Genomic DNA, 23,349 nt, shown 5'->3' on the forward strand with positions numbered 1-23,349 from the left:
AAACTAGCGATACATTGAACGCTCGCGACTGAAACTTTGCGAAGTTTGTCACGTGACCAGTCCACCACCTGTTTGCGGCATTCAATGGTCTGTTCCTCAGTGGGAAGCACATGTGGTCGTTGTTACGCCACAATCGCTACCCATCTGACGGTGCACTCTTTCTTTTTTCCGCACGCCCACTAGTGATCCAAACTTCTCGAGATTTTCGGCTGCCAATCTGAACGGACAACCAAAGATCGCGAACACTTTCTTCTTCTTCTTCTTCTTCCTCTTCTTCTTCTTTTTCTTCTTCTTCTTCTTTTCTTCTTCTTCTTCTTCTTCTTCTTCTTCCAGTTTGGTACAGTCCGCCGTTAGCGTGTCATGTACCTTGTGTTTGTCAAGTGCCGGGTGTACAGTGTGCAGGTAAATTTATATCCTGTCGAACTTTTGCGAGTTTGCTGCTGCATATGATCCCTTGTAGTTGTGACAAACTTTCAAACATGTCATTTCGTTTTTACTTTTGCTTGTTTTTTTTTTTTTTTTTGGTCTTTGTTTTGTTTTCTTGCCCGCCAATCGTGTGAAACTCCTCTCCCATTGTGAAGATGCGGTGGCATTCCAGTCGCCAAAGCTATATTTCCAGATTTATGTAGAATTTATAGGTCATAATCAACAAATCAAGTTTTTGAGGACATTGATTTTGACATTTTGGGGACATGATTTAAAGCAGAATACAGACCTTTGACACTAAATAAAGTTCACGCATCAGACTCGAGAGTGCATAGTTCTATAGATGTTTTTATTCCATTTTTGTTGCCGTTTATTTTTATTATTTTTTGTTTATTTCTAACTATTCTATCCACTCTGTCATAGTACTTTGTGTACCGTAAGCAGGGGCTTCAAAACCGGGGGGGGGGGGGGGGGGGGGGGGCGGGTGGAGGCTGCAAGGCACCCCTCCTCCTCCCCCCCCCCCCCCTCACACACACACACACACTCACGCACACCCAAACAAACACATGCCCTTCGAGAAAACAGCCATAAAAGCTCAGGGAGATTAAGTTAATGATAGAATAAATGATATCAAACACATGAAGACAAAAATGTACATGTATTTTCAAACCCAGAAATAAGTCGGATTTTTTTTTTCTCCAGTTTTGTGTATCATCTGTGTAGCGGAAGCGAGACATGCGTCACTTGAACATCTGTGGCGGCGTCGGCGTCGTCAAAAATTTGGTGTACGAGTCGCAAACCTTCCACCGATTTCAGCTACGACCACCAAACTCACACCACGGTTACATATTACACGTAGCAATCTAGAAATATTGGTCAAGTTCGAATATACTGTGTAGGTGAAGTCCGACAAGGTAATTTAAAAGGTCAAAACGAACTTTCCGTAAGCACGATGTAATATACTCTCAATAACTTTCCACAGCTTTGAGCTATGACCACGTACCAATCTCGCATCACAGATAACTCTATCACTCAAAGAATGTATGGGATGTCAGTCAATTTCTGTAATTCTATTCCCCATCCCGATTTTTTTTTTTTTTTTGCTCATTTTTCCACTAATAAATTTCTATAATTGAATTCCGACAAGGTCGAAAAGTCACTAAGCTTTACCTGACAAGCACTGCACTCACAGGATACATATTGTGGGAAAAAAACAAAAACAAAACTTTCCAGGGCTTTCCAGAAATTCACTCCACAGGTACAGCACCTGAAAATAGGCCTGTAGGTTCGAATATTGGTGAAGTGTGACAAGGTCAAAAAGTTAATGAACTTTACCTTGTAAGCACTGTACTCAGAGTACATGTATTGTGTACTTTTGATAACATTCCACAGCTTTGAGCAATGAATGCCAAATTCGTACAACAGGTACATCACCTAAAGATGCAGGTCAAGTTCGAATATTGGTAAATTCGATAATGTCAAAGGTCAGAAGGTCAAAAAGCTAAAAAAAAAAAATACAAATTACAATATGCAGGTGTGACGTCGCTTGACGTTCGCATTGTTCTTAAAATGCCTGCTGCAATTGAGATTTTGTGATATTGTGATTTGATTCTGTTTTTTCGGCCAGAGGCATTGTTTTTTACTTTGTCACGATCGCGCGCATAAGATAAAATAGCATTGCACAAGTCTTCATCGACATGTGAATCACGAAATATGGTTGTACTTGTAGGTTTTATTCATCCCATAAAGTTGCGACAGGTTATTTTAACGTAAAAAGGTGCAAAACAAAAAGGAAAGTGATAGGCTTTTTTGTATGAGCGGGAGTTTTTATGAATAGAAATGACTCACAATATTATTGTACCTACAACCATGTACATCAAATTTACTAAAGGATCGCTTTGCTCAGCTATAGGAAGCATGAAAAACCTCTGAGATCGTTGAAAGTTCACGGAAAGATACAGGGGTAGATCCAGGAATTCCGTAAAGGGGGGGGGGTGGGGGCAAAACGATTTCTGGCGCTACTTTCGGGTTTCATCTCATTTCTTTTCTTTCTATTTCTTTTGTTTTAACAATAAAGAGGGGGCGCGCGCCCGGTGCGCCCCCTCTGGATCCGCCACTGAGATATTTAAGAAATCTGTAAATTTGTATAGTCTTATTTATACGCAGACTTCGACCCAACTTCAAAAGCGTCACTTTGGCATGTTTGCCTATGCAGACGCATGATGCATTTTTCAGCATGTTGAATTACACTACCCGTGCAGCAGGACGTGAACAAGAGTGGGTTAAGTGGTCTAAAGACGAAGTAAAAAAAAACAACTACAACAACAAAAAACAAACAAATATCTGTTCGACTCATGATTAAGTTCAAGTGCAAACTGCACCACGTTCACTTTCGGCTGATGAAATTGAAATCACACGAAGAGAGGGGTAGCACTTACATCAAAATAGGACGCAATGATAGTGATAAAGCACATTCTCTTCACTCGTATTACAATGGCCGGGGGTCGCATCCCCCCCCCCCCCCCCCGGTGGAACAGGCATAAAAAAGAGAGAGAGAAAAAAAAGAAGCAACTACAACAACAAAAAACAAACATCTATTCGACTCATTAAGTTCAAGTGCAAACTGCACCACGTTCACTCTGCTGATGAAATTGAAATCACACGAAGAGAGGGGTAGCACTTACTTCAAAATAGGACGCAATGATAGTGATGAAGCTCGTTATTTTCACTCGTATTACAATGGCCGGGGGTCGCCCCCCCCCCCCCCCCCCCGGCGGAACAGGAGGGGGGGGGGGGGGGGGGGGAGGAGTTGCGTGTATGCATGAGATGCCGCCGCCATTCTTTCCAAAATTGGATTTTATAAATATTTGTGATATACGAGGAAATCACGAAGGGCTTGGAAGGACTAGTGGATAAGTAGGCCTACCTGACATCCTTTCCTCTTTTTCCTTTTTTTTTCCAGCCACTCCCCCCCCCCTTTTTTTTTTCACTCCGTCACGGAGTGTTGCCGGATGCACTATTTTTTCGTCTTGTCCATCCATCCGTCGGACAGCGGTAAAGATGAGGTGTCCTTTTAGAACTTGGCAAATGTGTTGATCGACGTAGGTCAAGGCCAGGGTTAAATTCTTAGAATATCTTCTCCCCCCCCCCCCCCCCCCCATGCCTAATGGTATCTTTTTTTTTTTTTTTGCAACATAGTGAAGACGTGTATATTGGATATTGGTATAGTAGATATTGCCAGATAAAGATTCTACTGGGAAAGTTAAAAAAGTAAGGTCAAAGGTCAGGTGAAAATGATGAAATTTCACTTTCCATATCTCGGGAATGACGGTATTTGTGAAACTTAGTAAGTACATAATGCATGTACTGCCTGACAATGATTCTCTTGGGAATTTTGGGGTCGTGGGGGTCAAGGGTCAAAGGTCAGGTTAAAATGCTAACATTCTACTACGTATAGTTAATGCTGAAATTAAACAATTTTATCCATATCTTAGAGGTAAAATACTGCATACATTAAAAATTGTCTAAATGGGTATAGATCATGCATTACTGCACAATGCCGTATGTCCCCCCCCCCCCCATAGAAAAAAAAATACAACGGTACCCTCCGCAACGATAACTTTAAAGATAATTAATCGATCAAAACTCAATTTCAGGATATGACTCTATAACTCATAGCCCACATCTTACAGAAAACCCAATTCAATTTACTTCAGTGGTCAAAGAGAAAAGAGGATTTTTGTAGAGCATGTCAGGAATCCCTTCCCTCCTATTTCTGTCTATTGTTTTTTTAATATGCAGTTCCAAGAGCATCCAAGTGCTCAACTTGTAAGAATTAGACTCATAACATGCTTTACAACAATCCACATTTCTCTGTGACCGCTTAACCAAACTGAATGGGATTTTCTGCAAAATATAGCTAAGGTGTTATATTCTAAGACCCGGAAGTTGCATTTAGTCGGTTTAATTAGGTGATCCGAGTATCCTCTCGGATCACCTTCTGTATCTGTACAGATTCTTTCTTCTTTATATATTTCTTTATTTCTCCTCAAAAGTTGTGTAGAGGTTAGCTCAGAAAGTCCTCTGCCCATCAATTTCAAACTTATACCATATATGTCCCATATACTTATACCATAAAATCCGATTGTATTTTTTTTTTTTTAGGAGGGGGGGGGGGGGCATACTGTACAATGGTTCTGTAGGGGAAGCTGGAGACCATAATAGGGTCAAAGGTCAACAATTTTGCAGTATTCTAGAACGTACATTGTAGCTTTTGTGAAAATTGGGTGTTATCAGATTAACGATTATTTGAAAAAAGTTGTGGGCCATGGGGCCAGAGGTCAAGTGAAAATGCTAAAATTCCAAAATACATGTACTTGCTTTCTGAAACAATTTAATCAAGTGAAATGTGGTTCAAGGAATGTGAACACTCGAGACATTTGTGGTTGTGTCTACAACTTTCAAACGTGTCATTTCAATTTTTCAAAAATCATGTGAAACTGTTCTCTCACATTGTCAAGACATACAGACCTGTAACGAGTACCATGTGATAAGGCGAAGGCTTGTCAGTTGAAAATCTTGTGGAGTTCACTACTTCAACAATTTTGAAGCAATTGAAATCGAGTGTTAATTTTGTGGTCATTATGGTATTGAGGTATAGGTGTGGAAGACAAGCATTGCTATGGAAAACCACAATTTGCCCAAAAACTTACGGAGCAAACTACTGTACTTCCACAGTATTCAAGCAATTTATTTCAAATTTGGTACAATGTACATTATAATGATCGAAGGTGTAGTTATGCAAGACATTCTCTGTGTTCGTACCCGACAAGGCGTTGCCATGGTAGCTGCATTTTTTTAAACTCTTGTGGAGTGAACTACTTTCACAATTTTAAAGCAATCAAACTCACAAGGTACTCACAAGGTACTACACACAATCACACGCACACACAAACACAAACAGAACATTTTATCAAACTCTGGTTCAATTCTTTTTCATAGGAGTCTGAGCTGCTGGAGCGGGGTATTAATCACCTTCAGTGATAGTTCAATTTTTTGTTTTTGTTTTTGTTTTTTCTTTTCCCCTTTCCGGACGGCCACCCCCATAAACTTCTACACTTAGCAAACGCAGACACGGATCAAAGAGGACACGGATACCATGAACTATAATTCACATTGTCCCTAAATAATCATTTTTCTTTCTCTTCTCGATTCTTCCACCAAAGTGTGCACAGATCGTTGAATTTTAATTCTAACAATGCAAAAGCGCCCTTGATCTGTGCCAAGAGTGAACCTCGACCCCCCCCCCCCCCCCAGAAAGATATGTGTACACTGTGATAGGCTACTATGTTTAACCAAGGAGGTACTACTGTACCTCCTTGGTTTAACTTAATTTTTGAACAAGGTTGTCGAGTCCTGTGAAGCGATGAGTCATCACGTCGAGTCATCGAGACCAACATGCGACATTTTGGCCACGTAATATCACGACCACTAAAAATGGTAGGCCTAAGGCATTGTGTTCAATATAATCTAAGGCTATTATTATCCTCTGTAATCAACATCAAGGCCATTTTGCTGAACAACAGACTTTTAATGAAGACTTATTAATTGTCCTTGATATGTCAATACATGTTACTGATGTCAGTCCAACATTACATAGTATACGTTCGCCCATGAATTCTGCTTAAGACTACTTGTTTGAAGCAGTTTTTGGACAAAGTTACCTCTCGAAATGTGTTTATAATCTTATTGCTTTAGAAGTAATGGACATTGGGAATGTCAAATAACACAATATCCCTGGAATGTACCCTTTTACAGTGGTAATATCCAGATGTAAAAAGAAAAACAAAGATGACTAAGTTGATAAAAGATTCCTAGATGATAAACGTGTTAATTATATGGCGTGTGTCAAAGTTCACGTTAGTCAAATAATAAATGTTGGGTGTTTTATGCCTCCGCCACGAAGTGGTGCCGGAGGCATTATGTTTTCGGGTTGTCCGTCCTTCCGTCTGTCCGTCCGTAATGAATTTTGTGGACAGTGTAACTAAAAAGCCTTTTGAGGTATCCTAATGAAACTTGGCATGTATGTGTATTAGGGGTGAAGTTGTGCCTATCAACTTTTAGGTGCACGTGCTCAAGGTCACAGGTCAAAAGGTCATGGTCAAATGGTCAAGGTCAAATGCTCAAAATTTCACTATTCCCCCCACATCTACGCAATGCCTGAAGATATTTTCTTGAAACTTAGTGTATATATGTATTAATTCTCTGGTGAAAGTTTGGGGCCATGAGGTCAAAGGTCAAAAGGTCAAGTAAAAATGTTAAAATTTCACTTTTTTCTCCATTATATATCTTGGAAATCGTTCAAGTTATCTTTGTGGAACATATATATATATATGCATGTACTGACTGTCAGTGATTATCTAGGGAATTTTGGTTCATTGGATCAAAGGTCAGGGGTCAGTGGTCAAGGGCAATGCTTTAAAATTTTACTATTTCCCTCATATTTATGCAATGCCTGCAGGATTTTTTTTTTAAACTTGGTGTATGCATGTATATCCCAATAGAGATTCTCTGGAAAGTTTGGGGGGTTTTTAGCCAAAAAGGCCAAAGGTCAAAAGGTCAAAGATCAAGAACTTTACTTCTTCCTCCATATCTCGAAGTGGCTCAAGTTATCTTGAAACTTAGTACATATTTATGCATGTTCTGCCTGACAATGATTCTCTTCTGAATTTTTGGGTCAAGGGTGAAGAGTCAAAGGCCAGATAAAAATGGTAACAATTTACTATTCAATACAGAAATTGCACTTTTTCTCCATACCTTGAAAATTACTCGATGCATAAACTTATGAAAGAGTCAAAGTCAAGTTAAAGTCCTAAAATCCCCTAATACATGCGCTCCCATTCATCCAATTAAATCTAGGTCAAGGGAGGTGAACATTCAACACATTTGTGACAAATATGTCATTTTTAATTCTACGTTTGCCAATTTGGTGGAAATGTAATCACACATTGTCCATAATAATTATGTACTTTGGACCTTTTAGGATAATCACGCATTATAGCGGAGGCATACCAAGGAGGTACATTGTACTAACATAGGCGAGCTCGCCTAGTACCTCCTTGGGCATACCAGTCGCCATAGCCACATTTCTAGTTTTGTTTTGTTTTTTCTGCAGTCTGTTTGGATTGGCATAGGCCTGCCGAAAAATGTGTTCCACCAAAAGTTGTGCCGTAATGAAGACGATACAGTGATCTTCTTCGGGATAAAAACTGAATTAGGACAAAGCATGGGGGTGAAAGACAAACACTCAATACTCGGGTAAAGAACGTACATGATGAATCATGAATGAGTTTATTATGTAAAATTGTTCAATTCAGCGACGCTTGCATCTCAACGAATACAGTTTCAGGTGTAAGGGCAAATGAACTCTTTCGGCTGCCGCCCCCCTCCCCTAGTTCCATATCGCATTCCTGTTGATATTGCCAATTAGATTTTCCGTAAGAAAATCCAGTCAAAATTTGATAGAAACCCGTTTCAACACTAAGGCGTTTAAATCACAGCCCCCCCCCCCCCCACACACACACACACACAAAGTTTTGTTATCACACTTCATTCATACCACTTAATAAAATCCCATTTCCAATATGTACAAAGTACAATGTAGTTTCATGCATTGACGGCCGAGGTCGGCGACAGGAGTAGCGCCCCTCCCCCCTTTCTCCTTCAACTTACTATCCATGCCTTTGCAGTTGTAGGTTAAAACATTTAGGTATGTATGAATATGGTATCATCTCCACTGCGTCGAAGATGTAATATCATTTGAAAAATACAGACGAAGAACTTAACAAGAGGAATGAACAGAAAGGCAAGTTCAGCCACTACAGTCCAGTATAGGCAAATGACTGGCCAAAACGCATGATCAGCCAATAGACATCCTTTCATAATAGGCCGTTAGACCTATACTACCCTCTGAGGGTCATGCCAATGTGTGTTTCCGTTTCTATTAGGGGAAAAAAATAAAGAGAGAAACAAGAAAACATCGATCGAATCTATCGACTCGGAAGGCAGTGTTATGTATTTGCTGTCCAAGAGACGGTGGAAATGCGCATGCTTTTATAATCACGTAAAGAAACAACAATTGTTTTGTAGGGTAGAAACGCCTAAAGAAAAAAGAAACACACAAAAACTCGAGAATTGAAGAGACATCGAAACAATGAAGGCGCGACGCAATAATCTCAACATCCCGTCATCTAAAAGCATCAAGTTCAACCTTGAGCTTCATTATGAAACTGATACATTATTGTACTGCCGACAATACAATATGCTTACATAGATTGCTTCCCTGAAGAGTATCGGAATTGTGAAATTGAAAGGTTAGCAGTCAAATCCCTGAATTTCCGTCTCCTAACTTAAAAGGGGTGGCTAGTAACTGATCAGTGGGAATGCTGGGGGATGATTGTTCCAATCCTTGTGGGATTCATTTAAGAGTTATTGTTGTATGAAAATTATTTGCTTCAGAACGATCTCATATTCAAGTAATGTGCAGTTTAAGGCCCCGTCACTGTACAGGCATGCTAACCTGGAAACATTAAACTGCACATTACTTGAATATGAGACCATTCTGAAGCAAATTATTTTCACACAACAATAGATATACAATGTATAATGTACTCTTAAATGAATCCCACAAGGATTGGAACAATCATCCCCCAGCATTCCCACTGATTCCCGCTGATCAGTTGCTAGCGAGCATAGGGAAAATTTTTATTGCATTCTTCAAGTGCTATATTTCGCACGAAAATCGAAATTTTGGGATGATGTGGTATTATACGTGCTGCCGAATGAACCGCGTGACTTCTAGATGTGAAGATTGATTCCAAGACCAGTTTGTTCTTTATTTCTGTCGTTTTACCTCCGCCTACACGTATAGGAACAATATTGTACATACACTGTATATACGCATCTGTTGAAAGCGGCAGGAATAATTATTGACTACCGGATAGTGATGACCGAGCCGTATATAGAGTTGAGGATCCATGACCAAGATGAAATCCAAGGATTATACCGTTTCACTGCATAATCAAAAAAAATCTGTAAAAGTTCAGCGCTCTGGGACATCAAGTTCGCTCACACAACACTTTGACGGAAAGGCAATTTACCGTAATCACGTCCGAGGCTTACTCCTTGAAACATGAAAACACATAATTAGGGGGTAAAGATGAAATCTTGTGATTTAGAAAAAGAGCGTGGCTTCATTGGCGGCGACTGAACACAGGCAGGATTGAAACAGACTGAAATGAAGAGGGACTGCAAAGGTATAGCCCTGTCAACAATTAGGCCTACACCAGTGAGGTGAGACGAAACTGGTCTCGCCTCCTTGATAACACACAATCATGCTTGTGATATTATAATGTATACTGTGAGAAGAGTTGCAAATGCAGTATTATGCCTTCTGTTTTTGGTTACACATTGAATGGACGCACACGAAACACACACCACACACGTGGGGTGGGGATGTTTAGCATATGGGTTTCTATAGATTCTGCATATATTCTCCGAAGTTTCTTTGATTGTCTAGAAGCGTGACAAGACCATAAACGTGAACAAACGATTTCATAAATCGCTGTCGTGCACACTGGCAAAGGACCGCGAAGTTTAGCGGGGGTGGGGGAAATAAGCATGGCGGTCACCGTGGCAGAACTTCGCGATCTTTTACCAGTGTGACTGCGGCCAGTGCAAACGGGGCTTTTATACTGGTACATGCATGTAATGTTAAACCAGTATCGTGGATAATACCCCCAAAGACACTCTTTACTTCATGGTTTGTTGTTGTTTTTTAATGGGGAGATGGTTCTGTATTTGATTTGTGATTTTCCTTTATTGTCTGATGGACCTCGTAGCGGAAGCGAGACATAGGCGTCACGATTCCATCGTTGTCGGCGCCGGCGTCAACAATTTGGTGCACTGTCGGAAGCATTCAGCAGCTTTGTACTATGACGACCAAACTCGATCACACGCAAGTACATGAAAATGCTGATCAAGTTCGAATATGGGTGAAATATGGGTGAAAATGTATAATTCCAAAGGTCAATGGACTTTCCCATGATAAGCACCATGCAAGTGGCTGTATAGACTTACACAGACAACAGTGGAAGTTTCATTGAAATTGAACTTAGGCACGTTTCTTGTAAATTGTGGTGATTGCACTGTTCTCATGTTTTCATCATTTTGATACCGTGCCGTTAATCACGCTCCCATGAAGATGAGAATATACATGTAATGGTAACGTTTCATCACAGCTCCTCTCTTATAGTTTCGTGTAAAATGTTATAGGGCTTGACGCTGACATTTTCCCCTGGTTGCGCTTTCTGGCCATTACTGTAGAAATCGTTAATTCTAAAATTATGGTTGCCCAAAATAAAAGAGAACATAGAATTTCATTTCTAAGTTAATAAAGTTGCCCAGTCGGGCCACCAAAAGGATAACCTCTTTGGAAATTTAATGGCCCAACATTATTTTATCTTAGTGACTCCGGGCCACCACTTTAATGTTCGAACCCTGTATATTCTTGAAAATCATGATAATGCATCATTGCAGCTATTCTGTCGTTATAGGGTTGTTCATTGCAACTCGAACATGCGTGTACGTTTTTGTTTTCCTTGTCATGTAGAATCTTTTTAGACAATGACTATATATGGGAATCCTGTTGCAGTCCAAGGTAGTGTGTAAGACAGACGCTCAGGCTTTACGCGGCTGGGAATGTTACGATCAAATGATTTTAATTTCTTCGAAGAAGAGTGGGCCGTCGTGGGACGACAAAACTACACTTGTATCTGTGCTCAATTTCCCTCCGGAACAGAATACAAAAGGGACTGTATGATGATGAAGATGATGTATAGACGACAATCTGGCGAACAACTGGAAAATCTTAGCGCTGGAAAATATCAGCATACTAGGAATCATTATGCTGTTACGAGATTTCCCGGGAACTCCTGGGTGACGTTGCAGTGTGAAAGGCATCGCGGGTAAAATCCCAAGTAAAATGCCGGGTGACTTTGCAGAAATCCCGAACTGTCCCTGGTAAACTCCCAAGTGTCCCTAGGAATTCCCGGTTGACGCTGGAGTGTGAAAGGCATCATGGGTAAAATCCCGAGTAAAATGCCGGTTGACTATATATCCAAAATCGTCCGTTGTAAATTCCCGAATGTCCCCAGGAATTCCCGGATGACGCTGTGGTGTGAATGCATCACTGATAAACTCCCGGGTGAAAAACGAATGTCGGTATACCAACAATGCGTCATGCGCACCGTTCCACGCGTGCATCGTGTAAGGGTGGGATTTCACGGAGCACGCGAACGATTTGCGAAGGACGCGAATGACAAAATCCAACATTCGGAAAAGTTTTTCTCCGAATGTTTTCCGACAATGAAGCCGAAAACTATTCTTGCGCAATTTGTGCGAAGTTTCCACGACGTATGTGCGAATGTCGTGTGTATCATTGCTAAAGTACAGCATGTTACGTACACGAAGAACACGCGACGGAAATGCGAACAACGAAAAATTTTCAATAATCATGGGAGAAAATGTACCCAAGGAGAGGTGGAAGCTGTCTTGAGTTGAATTTTTTTCTTTCCTCTATTTCTCCTTTCTTTTTCTCTCATTTCTCTATCGTGTGCTTGCCTACATTCTTTTTCTTAATACCTATCTCCACTATAGTAAGGAGCATTTGATTTTTTTTCAGTTCCTCCGACACATAATCTCCATAGTTCAAATGAAATTTTACATAGTTAAGATATATTCTAAGTGTATTCTGCGATTTTTTTGTATATCAAACATCTCTTTATCTTTGCTAGTCTTTAATTTCTTTTGTTACTATACTTGTTAATAATTCTTTGATGTTTAGATGTATTCTACAATTTTTATCTGCAGAAAACGTATAAGTCATGCATCACCCAAACGTGCGCTAAACGTTCGCGAGAATGTCTCAAAAGGTACGCGAACCGTTTGCGATTACGTCGTAAAATGATCGGAAAAACTTCGCAGATTTCGCGTAACATACGCGAGACATTCTCCAAAGTTTCGGAGTCTGTTTGGGGTTTCACGAACATTTTGCGAACATCGCGCGTGTCTTGCGAAGGTCTTGCGCATATGACGAAGCTTTCAAGACAATTTCGAGAACAATTCACGAGCAAATCACGACCAAGTGTGCGGAAAAGGTTCGCAAAAAATTTCAAACTTTTTTGAAATTCTCGCCGAAGTAAAAACGACATTCGCGAACAACTGACGACGCTTCCGAACGCTCACGACCGTTTGGCGAACTTTTGCAGACTAAAATACGAATGCTGGATTTTGCCATTCGCGTCCTTCGCAAATCGTTCGCGTGCTCCGTGAAATCCCACCCTTACGGATACTTCGACAGCAGAATATCAAACGAGAGAAAACCGTGAAGTCATCGTCACTAATTTGAAAGTTGTTGTTGTTTTCGCGTGTGTTCTACGTTTGATTTCCCGTTGGATCTCCCGGGTGATCCCAAAGTGACAGTGTAAAAGGGGTACTGGAGTTCCAAACCCCCGATATGGTTCTCGTGTTTTATCGTAATGATGCATTTGACATCAGTATCCCTCGACGTTATTTACCCTATTTCAAGCAATGTCAAAATAGGATCATGTTTATTACAACGCATCACATCAGTGGGGATGTTACATTAATATATGAATTAGATTTTACGGCACAAATATGTGCTGACTGCTGAAAATGAATACAAACGGTGTTACCTTGTATTGCCCCGTGCTCTTCAATTCAATGCGGAGTGTAAGGACCTATCGTGCGTATCATAAATAGCTTATCAATTTTGTTGTAAATTCCCATCATTTCTTTGATTGTTTTTAAAGTTATCTACCACTCGTGTTCGGAATTCCGAATTACAGATTATATCGAGTGCCAACCCATCACCTTCTGCCCAATTCTTTTCACAGAGAGAGAGAGAGAGAGATATTTGAAGGAAGGACGATGACAATGTAACTAAATCACATTGAAATAAAGAATAAAAAAAAAAATCATCAGAATGTGATGTCATATGCTCATCTCTTGATACAACGTACAGAAGTTAGAAAAATCAGCGGCTTTTCTTTACTGGTTTTGTATCTCAAATGATTCAGCTACCTTCCCACAAAGCAAACGGCAACTGCAAAGCTTGATCATAATTGTACATACAGCAGAGTCAAGTTTATGGATTCGCGGGAGGATGACGTGCAAACTTTGTGCAGTTGTGGAGTGGAGTAACATGTACCTCATACCTTTATCCAATTTATATTCAGACCCCAATGCATAGTGTTCTCGCCGTGTACTAGGACACGATAGTTTGAATGCAACCGAAAAACCTAAACAAACAGTTCAATTCACATTGCCATCACTTTTAATAAATAAAAATGTATGCCATCATCAATCCATATTTCAGTGTCCTGTGTCTTATGTGTTTGCAGTTATTGATTGGATCGTCGTCTTTTCAAGTTCAAAAGATTGGATAAGTCTTACCGGCATTGTTACACCTACTGGTTATTTAGAGCAGTTGGTGTGATAGTAGCAGGTTGCGATGATCTGGAAGACAGATACCCGCCCTTTTCATTCACTGCTGTCATCGATTGACATTTCAAAATTACTCGCACATCTGACTATTGTAAACTTGCGTGTCATTTGTGCAATATATCAAGTATACAATATGTCAAATTTTCTGTTTATCACGAAAGCTTCTTTTGCCCCCTATAACTTTACGAATATTGATATTCTTACTTAAAACGTTTTCTGACGTGACTGTTATGCACATCGTGGTATATCTTTTTGTGCCTCCGCCACGAAGTGGTGCCGGAGGCATTATGTTTTCGGCTTGTCCGTCCTTCCGACCTTCCGTCCGTCCGTAATCAATTTTGTGGACAGCGTAACTAAAAAACCCTATCCTAATGGAACTTGGCATGTATGTGTATGAGGGGGTGAAGTTGTGCCTATCGGCTTTTGGGTGCGCATGCTCAAGGTCAAAAGGTCAAGGTCAAATGCTCAAAATTTCACTATTTCCCCAATATCTTTGCAATGCCTGAAAATATTTTCTTGAAACTTTGCGTATACATGAACTACCCAATGAAGATTCATTGGTGAGAGATTTGGGTCATGAGATCAAAGGTCAAAAGGTCAAGCAAAAAATGTTGAAATTTTATTTTTTACTCCATATCTTAAGAATGGTTCAAGCTATCTGCATGGAACATAGTATAAATGCATATACTGACTGGCAGTGATTATCTGGGGAATTTTGGGTTCATGGGTTGAAGGTCAGGGTCAAAGGTCAAGGTCAACCCTTCAAATGTTATTATTTCCCTCATACATGCCTGCAGGAGTTTTTTTTTTTTTTTTTTTTTTTTTTTTAACCTGGTGTATACATGTATTACCCAATAGAGATTCTCTGGGAAGTTTTTCTTTTCCAAAAAAAAAAAAAGGTCAAAAGTCAAAGATCAAGTGAAAGTGCAGAACTTTTCTTCTGCTTCCATATCTCGGAAGTTGCTCAAGTTGTCTTGAAATTATGCATGTTCTGCCTCATAGGTCATAGGGTCAAAGGTCAAAGGTCAAGGGTCAAAGGTCAGGTGAAAATGGAACAATTTAGTATTCAATACAGAAATTGCACTTTTTTCCATACCTTGAAAATTACTCTATGCATAAACTTATAAAAGGGTCAAAGTCAAGTAAAAGTCCTCAAATCCCCAAATACATGCTCATCCATTCATCCAATTAAACCCAAGTCAAGGAAGGTAAACATTCAACACATTTGTGACAAACATATCATTTCAATATTTTGTCAATTATGTGAAACTGTCATCACACATTGTCCACATGTACTATAGATGTATTAGGAGAATCATGCATTACAGTGGATCCATACCAGTCGCCATAGTGACAATTCTAGTTCTCGTTATGATTTCAAGTAAGTGTGACTCGTATTTTCCCCACTGGAAGGGTAGTAAACCCCGGATATTTTCCCAGCTCTTGCTTTCATTGTTACAGAAAATGAATGAATTTACCGTTCAGTAGATTCATCGTTAATACTGCAGTTAACATATGTTGCAGTGGCAGATCCAGAGGGGGTGCACCGGGGTCCCTTCCCTTTAATTTTGTTTTCTTCTTTTTAAAAAAAAATAGAAGATGAAAAAAAAAAAGAAAAATGAAAGGGGACGCTGGTCCACCTTTAATGGTTTTGTTGTTGCGTGTCAGCCGATAGACCCCAGAAGTGGTACGAGAAAATACCTGTTAAGGCTTTTTGTTTTGTTTTGTTTTGTTTTTTTGCTTGTCAGCTGATAAAACCGGGAAGTGGCACCAGAAATATAAAACAGAATTGCCCCCCCCCCCTTTGCCTGATTCTTGGATCCACCCCAGCGTTGCAAAATGAAAACAAAAAACGAAATCCAGCTAATCTTCCCCTTTCTCGTCTCTGTATTTTCTGTACTTTCAGGTATAGGACGGAAGTAAGTCAACCATGATTATACTCCGGTTGCAAGGGTTGCCGTGGTCGGCGACCGCTAAAGATATTCGACAACACTTTGAGGGCCTTTCCATCCCCGATGGTGGCGTTCATATCATTGGTGGTGAAGAAGGTGATGTCTTCATTGCGTTTACTACTGATGATGATGCTCGAAAGGCAATGCAGAGACAGAAGCAGCCATTGTGCGGCAGTCGCATCATGCTACTTCTCAGCAGCAAGGCCGAGATGCAGGAAGTCATCGCAGAGAGTCGCGCCACGGCACAGTCTCGAAAGCCTGACCCATTCGCTCCAAACACTTCAACTGAGATGACCCTACCCACTTCTCAACCAGATGTTCATTCCAGAGAGGGGAATGTTCTGAGTTCTCAAAGTCAAAACTATCAGAATTATCACCCAATGTACGATCAACGCAGGGGACCAAGTGACTATCCACCAGACGGGCACCGTAGTGGGAGTGATGCTTTTCGAGATCCCTCTCCTGCTGGGCAAGGATATGACTCAGCCTATCCACCTAATCTCACAGACCGAATGACAGGCTCTGGCCAGTCCTCTTCCAGCATGTATAAAGGTGACGTTTACCCAAGTGATGCAGAAAGATACCGTGAAGGAGCTGATAGAGATTCTTTTGGACGGGCTCACACCGCAGGTCAGTTCATGGAATCTAGTGGAAAGATGAGCATGCCAGAAAGGTCAGATGGTGGACAAGCAAGGCAAGTCCCCAGCAGGGATTTCGGATTTGAAAGAGATGTTCCTCGTTTTGAAAATAGACAACACCGTATCAATCCTGATGAGCAAAAGTCGGCCGAGTATCGAAGTGAACGGAGATATCAATCCGAGCCATTTGCCAATTCACGTGACCCATGGCCTTCTGATCATGGTGCACCTTACCAAAGAGATCAGCCAAGAAGTCTTCTTGGAACGCCAGGAATGTCAAAGCCTACCGGCAGAGATTCAGCAGGCATGCTTGATGATCCAATGGAAGGTATTTCAACATCATATCCACCAGGCGGGCCTTCAGGTTTACTTGATTATTCCCGCATGCAGGCAACTGCTGATGAAGATGATCGTACTCCTAAACAAGGTAATTATCCACGACAACCATTTGATGAACGTCAGCCTCCAGTAGATACCTATCGACAACAAACCTCTGATGAATCATCACCCGGTTTCCACATGCGATATGACAAGGCTTCACGAGGGACAAGATTTTCAGAGCCACATGGCCGTGGAGATCAGTATTGGGTAGCTGATGACTCTTCCAAGACCACCCTTTCACGGCAGGCTCAAGGTGACGTCAGTTATGGAAGCAAGTCAACTGAGCCAGAGCCTTTTGGCCGTGAAGACTTTGTGCATGCCTCTCGCAGAGGAGAAGATGAGTACCTCAACCAGAGATCACATGCAGAAAGACGGATGAACGTACCTCCAGATGGCTATCCGAACATGCCCAGGACAGGTGTCGATGGCTCACATTATGGAAGGTATGACTCAAGAATGCCCTATGATGCGGGAGGTGATGCGAGATCAAATGAATATTCTATGCCTCCATTTAGCAGTTCCCAGGAAGTTTCTTTAGATTTTGACAGTCGAAGGCTGAAACCATCTGTTGCAGAGGCCCTCGAGAAAGTGTCTAAACTTCCTCCCTCTTCTATTGAAGCACTTCTCCCAACTCTGACAGATCCGCAGAAATCAACAGCTTTGAATTATGCCATAGGTACTGTACAAGAACCCAAACCTCCCAGCAATCTTCAGTCTTCCAGTCCTTTTCTGGCTATTAACCTAAGTGGTCTGCCATTCCATTGCACAGAAAATGACATCAAAGAGTTTTTACGTGGTATCAACATCTTGCCTGGGGGAATACAGTTTGTTCCAGACTCGCGAGGTAACCCCAATTGTGCAGCAAATGTGAAAGTACAAAGTTCTCAAGATCTTGAGGAAGCCTTCAGGAGGGATAAACAGCTAATAGGCAAGCGATATATTGATGTGAGAGCATGCAGTGAAGGAAGGTGGGAGAGAGATGACAAGCAAACAAAAAGCAAAGAGACAGAACGAAGAAATCGTAGTAGGTCACCATTACGATCAGAAAACACAGCTGTTGAAGTGAAAGGTGTGCCGTCCCTTATGCAGTCACTAGATATTGAGAGTTTCTTCGGTGGGCTAGAAATTAAGCCCAATGGCATTGCCATTGAACAGGCTAAGGATACATCTGGAAGTGTCACAGCTTATGTCGACTTCATTGATTCTGACAACGCACAGAAAGCTTGTCAAAAGAGTGGCCGGTATCTTGGAAGGAGATCTGTAAGTATAAGGATCATATCTAGAGAAAGCTTTGAAGCCAAGAGAAATGATATCAAAAAGAAAGGGGAGAGACGCTCTCCTGGGCGAAGGAGTCCAGACAGACGCAAAGGGAGTAGTCCTCATAGCAGAAGAGGGCGTAGCCCTGGCAGAAGAGGTAGAAGCCCATCTAGCAGAAGTAGTCGCAGTTCACCAGGAAGGAATGGCTCAAGTAGGAGAGGATCCAGCCCTTCAAGAAAGGATTCAAGAGATAGGGATTCTTCCACACGGTCAGGAAGGAGAGGCCAGAGCCCTTCAAGAAACAATTCTGCCAAGAAGGATAACAACATTGAGAAAAGAGATTCAAGGGATGCATCTCTTTCAAAACCTTCATCTCTTTCAAAGCCTTCATCTAGATCAGAAAGTTATAAAGATCGTGGCGACTCCCACTCACAAGAACGAGGTTCATGGCCTGAAGATTCCAGAAAAGATAACTCAAAATCACTGCTTCCACGGCCAGTGCAAGATCCTATTGTACCAGAGGAAGGTGAAAAAGGACATGGTCTTCTCAAAACACCAGACCATCCAATTGAAAGAAGTGCCATGGAGTTTGGTCATGAAAGGAGAGATATTGGTCATGGTCAATCATTTGCAGAGAAAAGCTCAGATCATGCAAGGGGAAGAGATGATAGAGACTTTATCAGTGAAGGCAGAAGACATGCTGACGATACTAGCCATAGATTTACTCCAGGACGAGAGCCAGATCCAGCCAATAGGGGCAATCGTGATAGCCAGGCAATGTTTGACAGAAACCAGCAAGAATGGCTGCGAAAAGAAATGGAGAGCAGACGTGAATTTATGAGTGATCGACACAGAGGGCTCTTAGGAGATGCACAAGACAGACCACCTGAAGACATGCCTATTGAACCTGCTGAAAACAGACGTGGCTTAATGGATGACAGACGTGGAGAACCGTGGAGACCTAGGGAAGACAGAAGGGATGATATGCCTAGAGATTCAAGGGACAATAGGGCAAGTGTGTATGATGCTAAGAGAGATCGCATGATAGTGATTGGTGACCCCCATGATGAACACAGAGGAAGACCTGGCCTGCTTGGTGATCGTGGTCCAATGCCAATGGAAAACAGATTTGGTGGCCCTATGGATAACAGGCACACTAGCCCACTGGAAGGCAGACCTGACATGGACATGGAGAAACGAGGAAACTTCATGGACAAGAGACGTAGAGAGGATGAAGATAATTCAGGTCGCCAAAGAAAGGCACTCTTGGAACACCCTGAAGCTGCGAGGGACAGACAGAATAGAGGCCCTAGGGATGATCATCATCGTACTTTGTTTAATGCTCCTGAAAGAGGAGCACCAGATGGACGAATGGGTTCTGGTCCAGTGGACAGGAGAGACGGTAGCCCTTTTGACAGACATGGTTTTCCAAGCAATGACAGACGCATGGCTCCTGAACAAGAAATGATGGAGGCTGAGCCTTTTAGAGAACGTGCTTCATTTGGGGATGGTCGCAGGAATGAATCTGGGAGGATGCAGTTTCCTCCACAGGAAGGGCGTGACAGCTTTCCTTTTCATGGTCGCCATCCTGAACCGCCTGGAAGGGGCAGAGAGAGACAATCACCAAACCGAATGCGACATGGCCCTGGTGATGCAGATCTCAGACCAGATGACAGGAGAGATACTGAAAGAATGGATTCTGAGCCAGAAGGACATCGCAGAGGTGCAACTGATATGCAGTTTTCATCTCAGGAGGGCCAAGGTGGCAGACCAGGGGAGCAGCATGGTCCCAGGTCCAGAGAGAGGGAGGAGCACAGAGTGCAGACCCCTGAAAAACTTGATATTAATGCTCCTGATGAGTCATATGTTTGCACCCATCTGCGCAATGTTGCATACAGTGCTCGCTGGCCTGACATTGCCCACTTCCTCTCAGGGCTTCGAATTGTGCCAGGGGGAATTCATATAATGGTGAATGCAGGTGGCAAGCCAAATGGGCACTGCTTTGTTGAATTTACTGACAGACATCAGGCAATGATGGCAGAAGAAAGAAGACTTCAACCTCTGAATAATCGAAGTGTTCAAGTCAATGTGTGTTCAAAGATGATGATGATCAGGGCCCTAGAAGAAGCAGGAGAGTTGCAACAGAACACTAGGATGGGGAGACCTAGAGACCAACAATTGCCACCACGTGGCCCTAATCCGCTCTTTGGACCCCGAGGACCTCCAGGGCCCCGTGGGCATTTTGGACCTCGAGGTTTCCATGGAAATCGTCCTTTTCCAGGTCCTAGAGGTCCACCTTTCGACCTGCGAGGACCCCACTCTGGTCCCCAATTTCGGCCACCTATGGAAGGTCCACCTGACAGAAGTGATCGTCCACAAGTTGAGCGTCCAGGACCTTCTGTTGGCTCAGATCACCATGGCCAAGATCGGCATGGCCAAGAACATAGCAGAAAGCATGATGATCCCCAAAAGTCAACAGCCAGGTCTGATTCTTCACGGAAAGATGATGCCTCTGATAAGGGAGGAGATTCTAAACCTTCAGCTAAAGAACCAAAGTCGAGAGAGGAAAAGGCTGAAAATAAGCAGAAATCTCCTCCAGCCACCACTCCAAAGGAATCACCTGCAAGACCCATCAGCTTTGAAAAACAGAAGGGTTGTGTAATCAGTGCTACAAATCTGCCTTTGACCATCACTGTTGATTCAATATTGGAATTTTTCAAGGGGTTCAGCATAGTGCCAGGAGCAGTTAAGGTGAACACCAATGAGGCAACAGGCAAGGCTACTGGAGAGGCAAAAATCGTCTTCACTACCTCTGCAGAAGCCAATCGTGCTGTCAAAGAAAGAAACAACAGACCCCTCAATGGCCGCATTGTGAGACTTCACGTCCTTTGACTGCATTCTTGCCAAAACAGGAGAGACACTTAATACTTACATCAACTGGTTTTCAAGAATTGAATTGATCTCTACATACAGTGCAAGCAAGAGTTGATAAGATCCATCAAGGAAATGTTGGAAACTCTCTACAACAATTTGGTGTTGTGCTATGGGCCAAAACAGTCTGCTTTCTTGTCCAGTAATGTATATAGATGCAGCATTGTTCATGCCTTGTGATAGAGACTGCTTTGTTATTCTTTTAATGTTTGAGTGCACTCAGTCATCCTCAGTATAATAGCACCTCTTGCAGAATACTGGCATTATTATTAGTCGCCTGAAAACAATGTCATTTTGTCAATGTGTGTTCACATCCAGTCCATATGTTTAAGCAAGGGGGTGTACTGTAAATATGTTCATAAGTAGACTTCTTCAAATCAGAGGGTAGTATTAACCTTGCAGATGATGTTATGAAAATCTGTATTTGATGAATCTGTCACAGGTGCGATTTGAAAAGTTTGCTCCCAATCAACAGGCATGAGGAATGTAATGGCAGTTTCATGGGGGGGGGGGGGGGGTGATGGTAAGATTATGTTGTTATTTCTGTTTTGAGGTTGACTATCATTTCTGTTTAAAATTGCCCCTGTCGAGTCACATTCATGACTGAAGCATGTATGTAGATAGGCATCTGTGTCTTGATTTTAATACAAGAAAAAGATATGGAAATCTATTTCATTTTTAGCTCACCTGAGCCAAAGGCTCAAGTGAGCTATTGCGATCACCCTTCGTCCGGCGTCCGTCGTGCGTCGTGCGTCGTGCGTCGTGCGTCGTGCGTCGTCCGTCGTCCGTCGTCCGTCGTGCGTCGTGCGTAAACTTTTTACATTTTCATCTTCTTCTTGAAAACCCCAAGACCGATTTTCATCAAACTTGGCAGGTAGCATCCCTAGGGGGTTAGGAACTCAACTTGTTAAAATGGGCACCATGCCCCACCCAGGGGGCCCCCAGGGGGGCCCAAACCCCCCAAAATTAAGGAATCTGTAAAAATCTTCTTCTCTAGAACCAGAAGTGATAGAGCTAAGTTAATACTATGAGTTAGTACATTGATGACTGTAGTTTCAAGTTTGTTCATGGCAGAATCAGGGGTGCCCCCCTTGGGACCCAGGGGAGGGGGGTGGGGAAGGGTTCTAATGGGGCCTAAATTGTACATTTTCATCTTCTTCTTGAGAACCCCATGACCCATTTTCACCAAACTTGGCAGGTAGCATCCCTAGGGGGTTAGGAACTCAATTTGTTAAAATGGGCACCATGCCCCACCTAGGGGGCCCCCAGGGGGCCCAAACCCCCCAAAATTAAGGAATCCGCAAAAATCTTCTTCTCTAGAACCAGAAGTGATAGAGCTAAGTTAATACTATGAGTAAGTACATTGATGACTGTAGTTTCAAGTTTGTTCATGGCAGAATCAGGGGTGCCCCCCTTGGGACCCAGGGGAGGGGGTGAGGAGGGGTCCTAATGGGGCCTAAATTGTACATTTTTATCTTATTCTTGAAAACCCCATGACCCATTTTCACCAAACTTGGCAGGTAGCATCCCTAGGGGGTTAGGATCTCAATTTGTTAAAATGGGCACCATGCCCAACCCAGGGGGCCCCCAGGGGTCCCAAACCCCCCAAATGAAGGAATCTTTATAAATCTTCTCTAGAATCAGAAGTTATAGAGCTGAGATAATATTATGAGTGATTACATTAATGACTGTAGTTTGAAGTTTGTTCATAGGAGATCCAGGGGTGCCCCTCTTGGGTAGGGGGGGGGGGTGGTTGGAAGGGTCCAAATGGGGGCCTGAATTGTATATTTTCATCTTCTTCCTGAAAACCTCATGATGGATTTTTGTCAAACTTGGCAGGTAGCATCCCTAGGGGGTCAGGATCTCAATTTATCAAAATGGGCACCATGCCCCACCCAGAGGGCCCCAGGGGGCCCCAATCCCCCCAAATTAAGGAATCTTTAAAAAATTGGGCCCTTATTGTACATTTTCATCTTCTACTTGAGAATGCCTGGTCAAATTTTAATTTAGATTAGTGACTGAGTGAAAGGTGAACTTGCGATACTCAGGTGAGCGCTAGACCCGCGGGTCTCTTGTTTGTCGGAAATGTTTCATTAGGCACCTCACAAATTCTTATATGGTTCATTTATACTACAAAACTTGAGCCTTCAGAGGCTGGTTTGCTGATTCCATGCAATGTA

The 23,349-nt window shown here is 42.2% G+C and overlaps 1 protein-coding gene across 1 annotated transcript; it reads left to right on the plus strand.

The window, feature by feature from the left end:
* The first annotated feature begins 15,830 nt into the window (after nucleotides 1-15,830).
* Nucleotides 15,831-21,659, plus strand: LOC139721023 (uncharacterized). Its single transcript, XM_071632358.1, has one exon. It carries the CDS (start codon nucleotides 15,941-15,943, stop codon nucleotides 21,128-21,130), a length of 5,190 nt encoding a protein of 1,729 aa, XP_071488459.1. The 5' UTR covers nucleotides 15,831-15,940; the 3' UTR covers nucleotides 21,131-21,659.
* The last annotated feature ends 1,690 nt before the right edge of the window (nucleotides 21,660-23,349 follow it).

The sequence above is a fragment of the Diadema antillarum genome, unplaced genomic scaffold, assembly GCF_040938485.1.
Source record: "Diadema antillarum isolate AM-2024a unplaced genomic scaffold, OU_Dant_1.0 scf00000012, whole genome shotgun sequence".
Taxonomy (NCBI): domain Eukaryota; kingdom Metazoa; phylum Echinodermata; class Echinoidea; order Diadematoida; family Diadematidae; genus Diadema; species Diadema antillarum.

Excerpts from the sequence above, each read along its gene's own strand:
- LOC139721023 (XM_071632358.1), top strand. The coding sequence starts at position 15,941 with ATGATTATACTCCGGTTGCAAGGGTTGCCGTGGTCGGCGACCGCTAAA.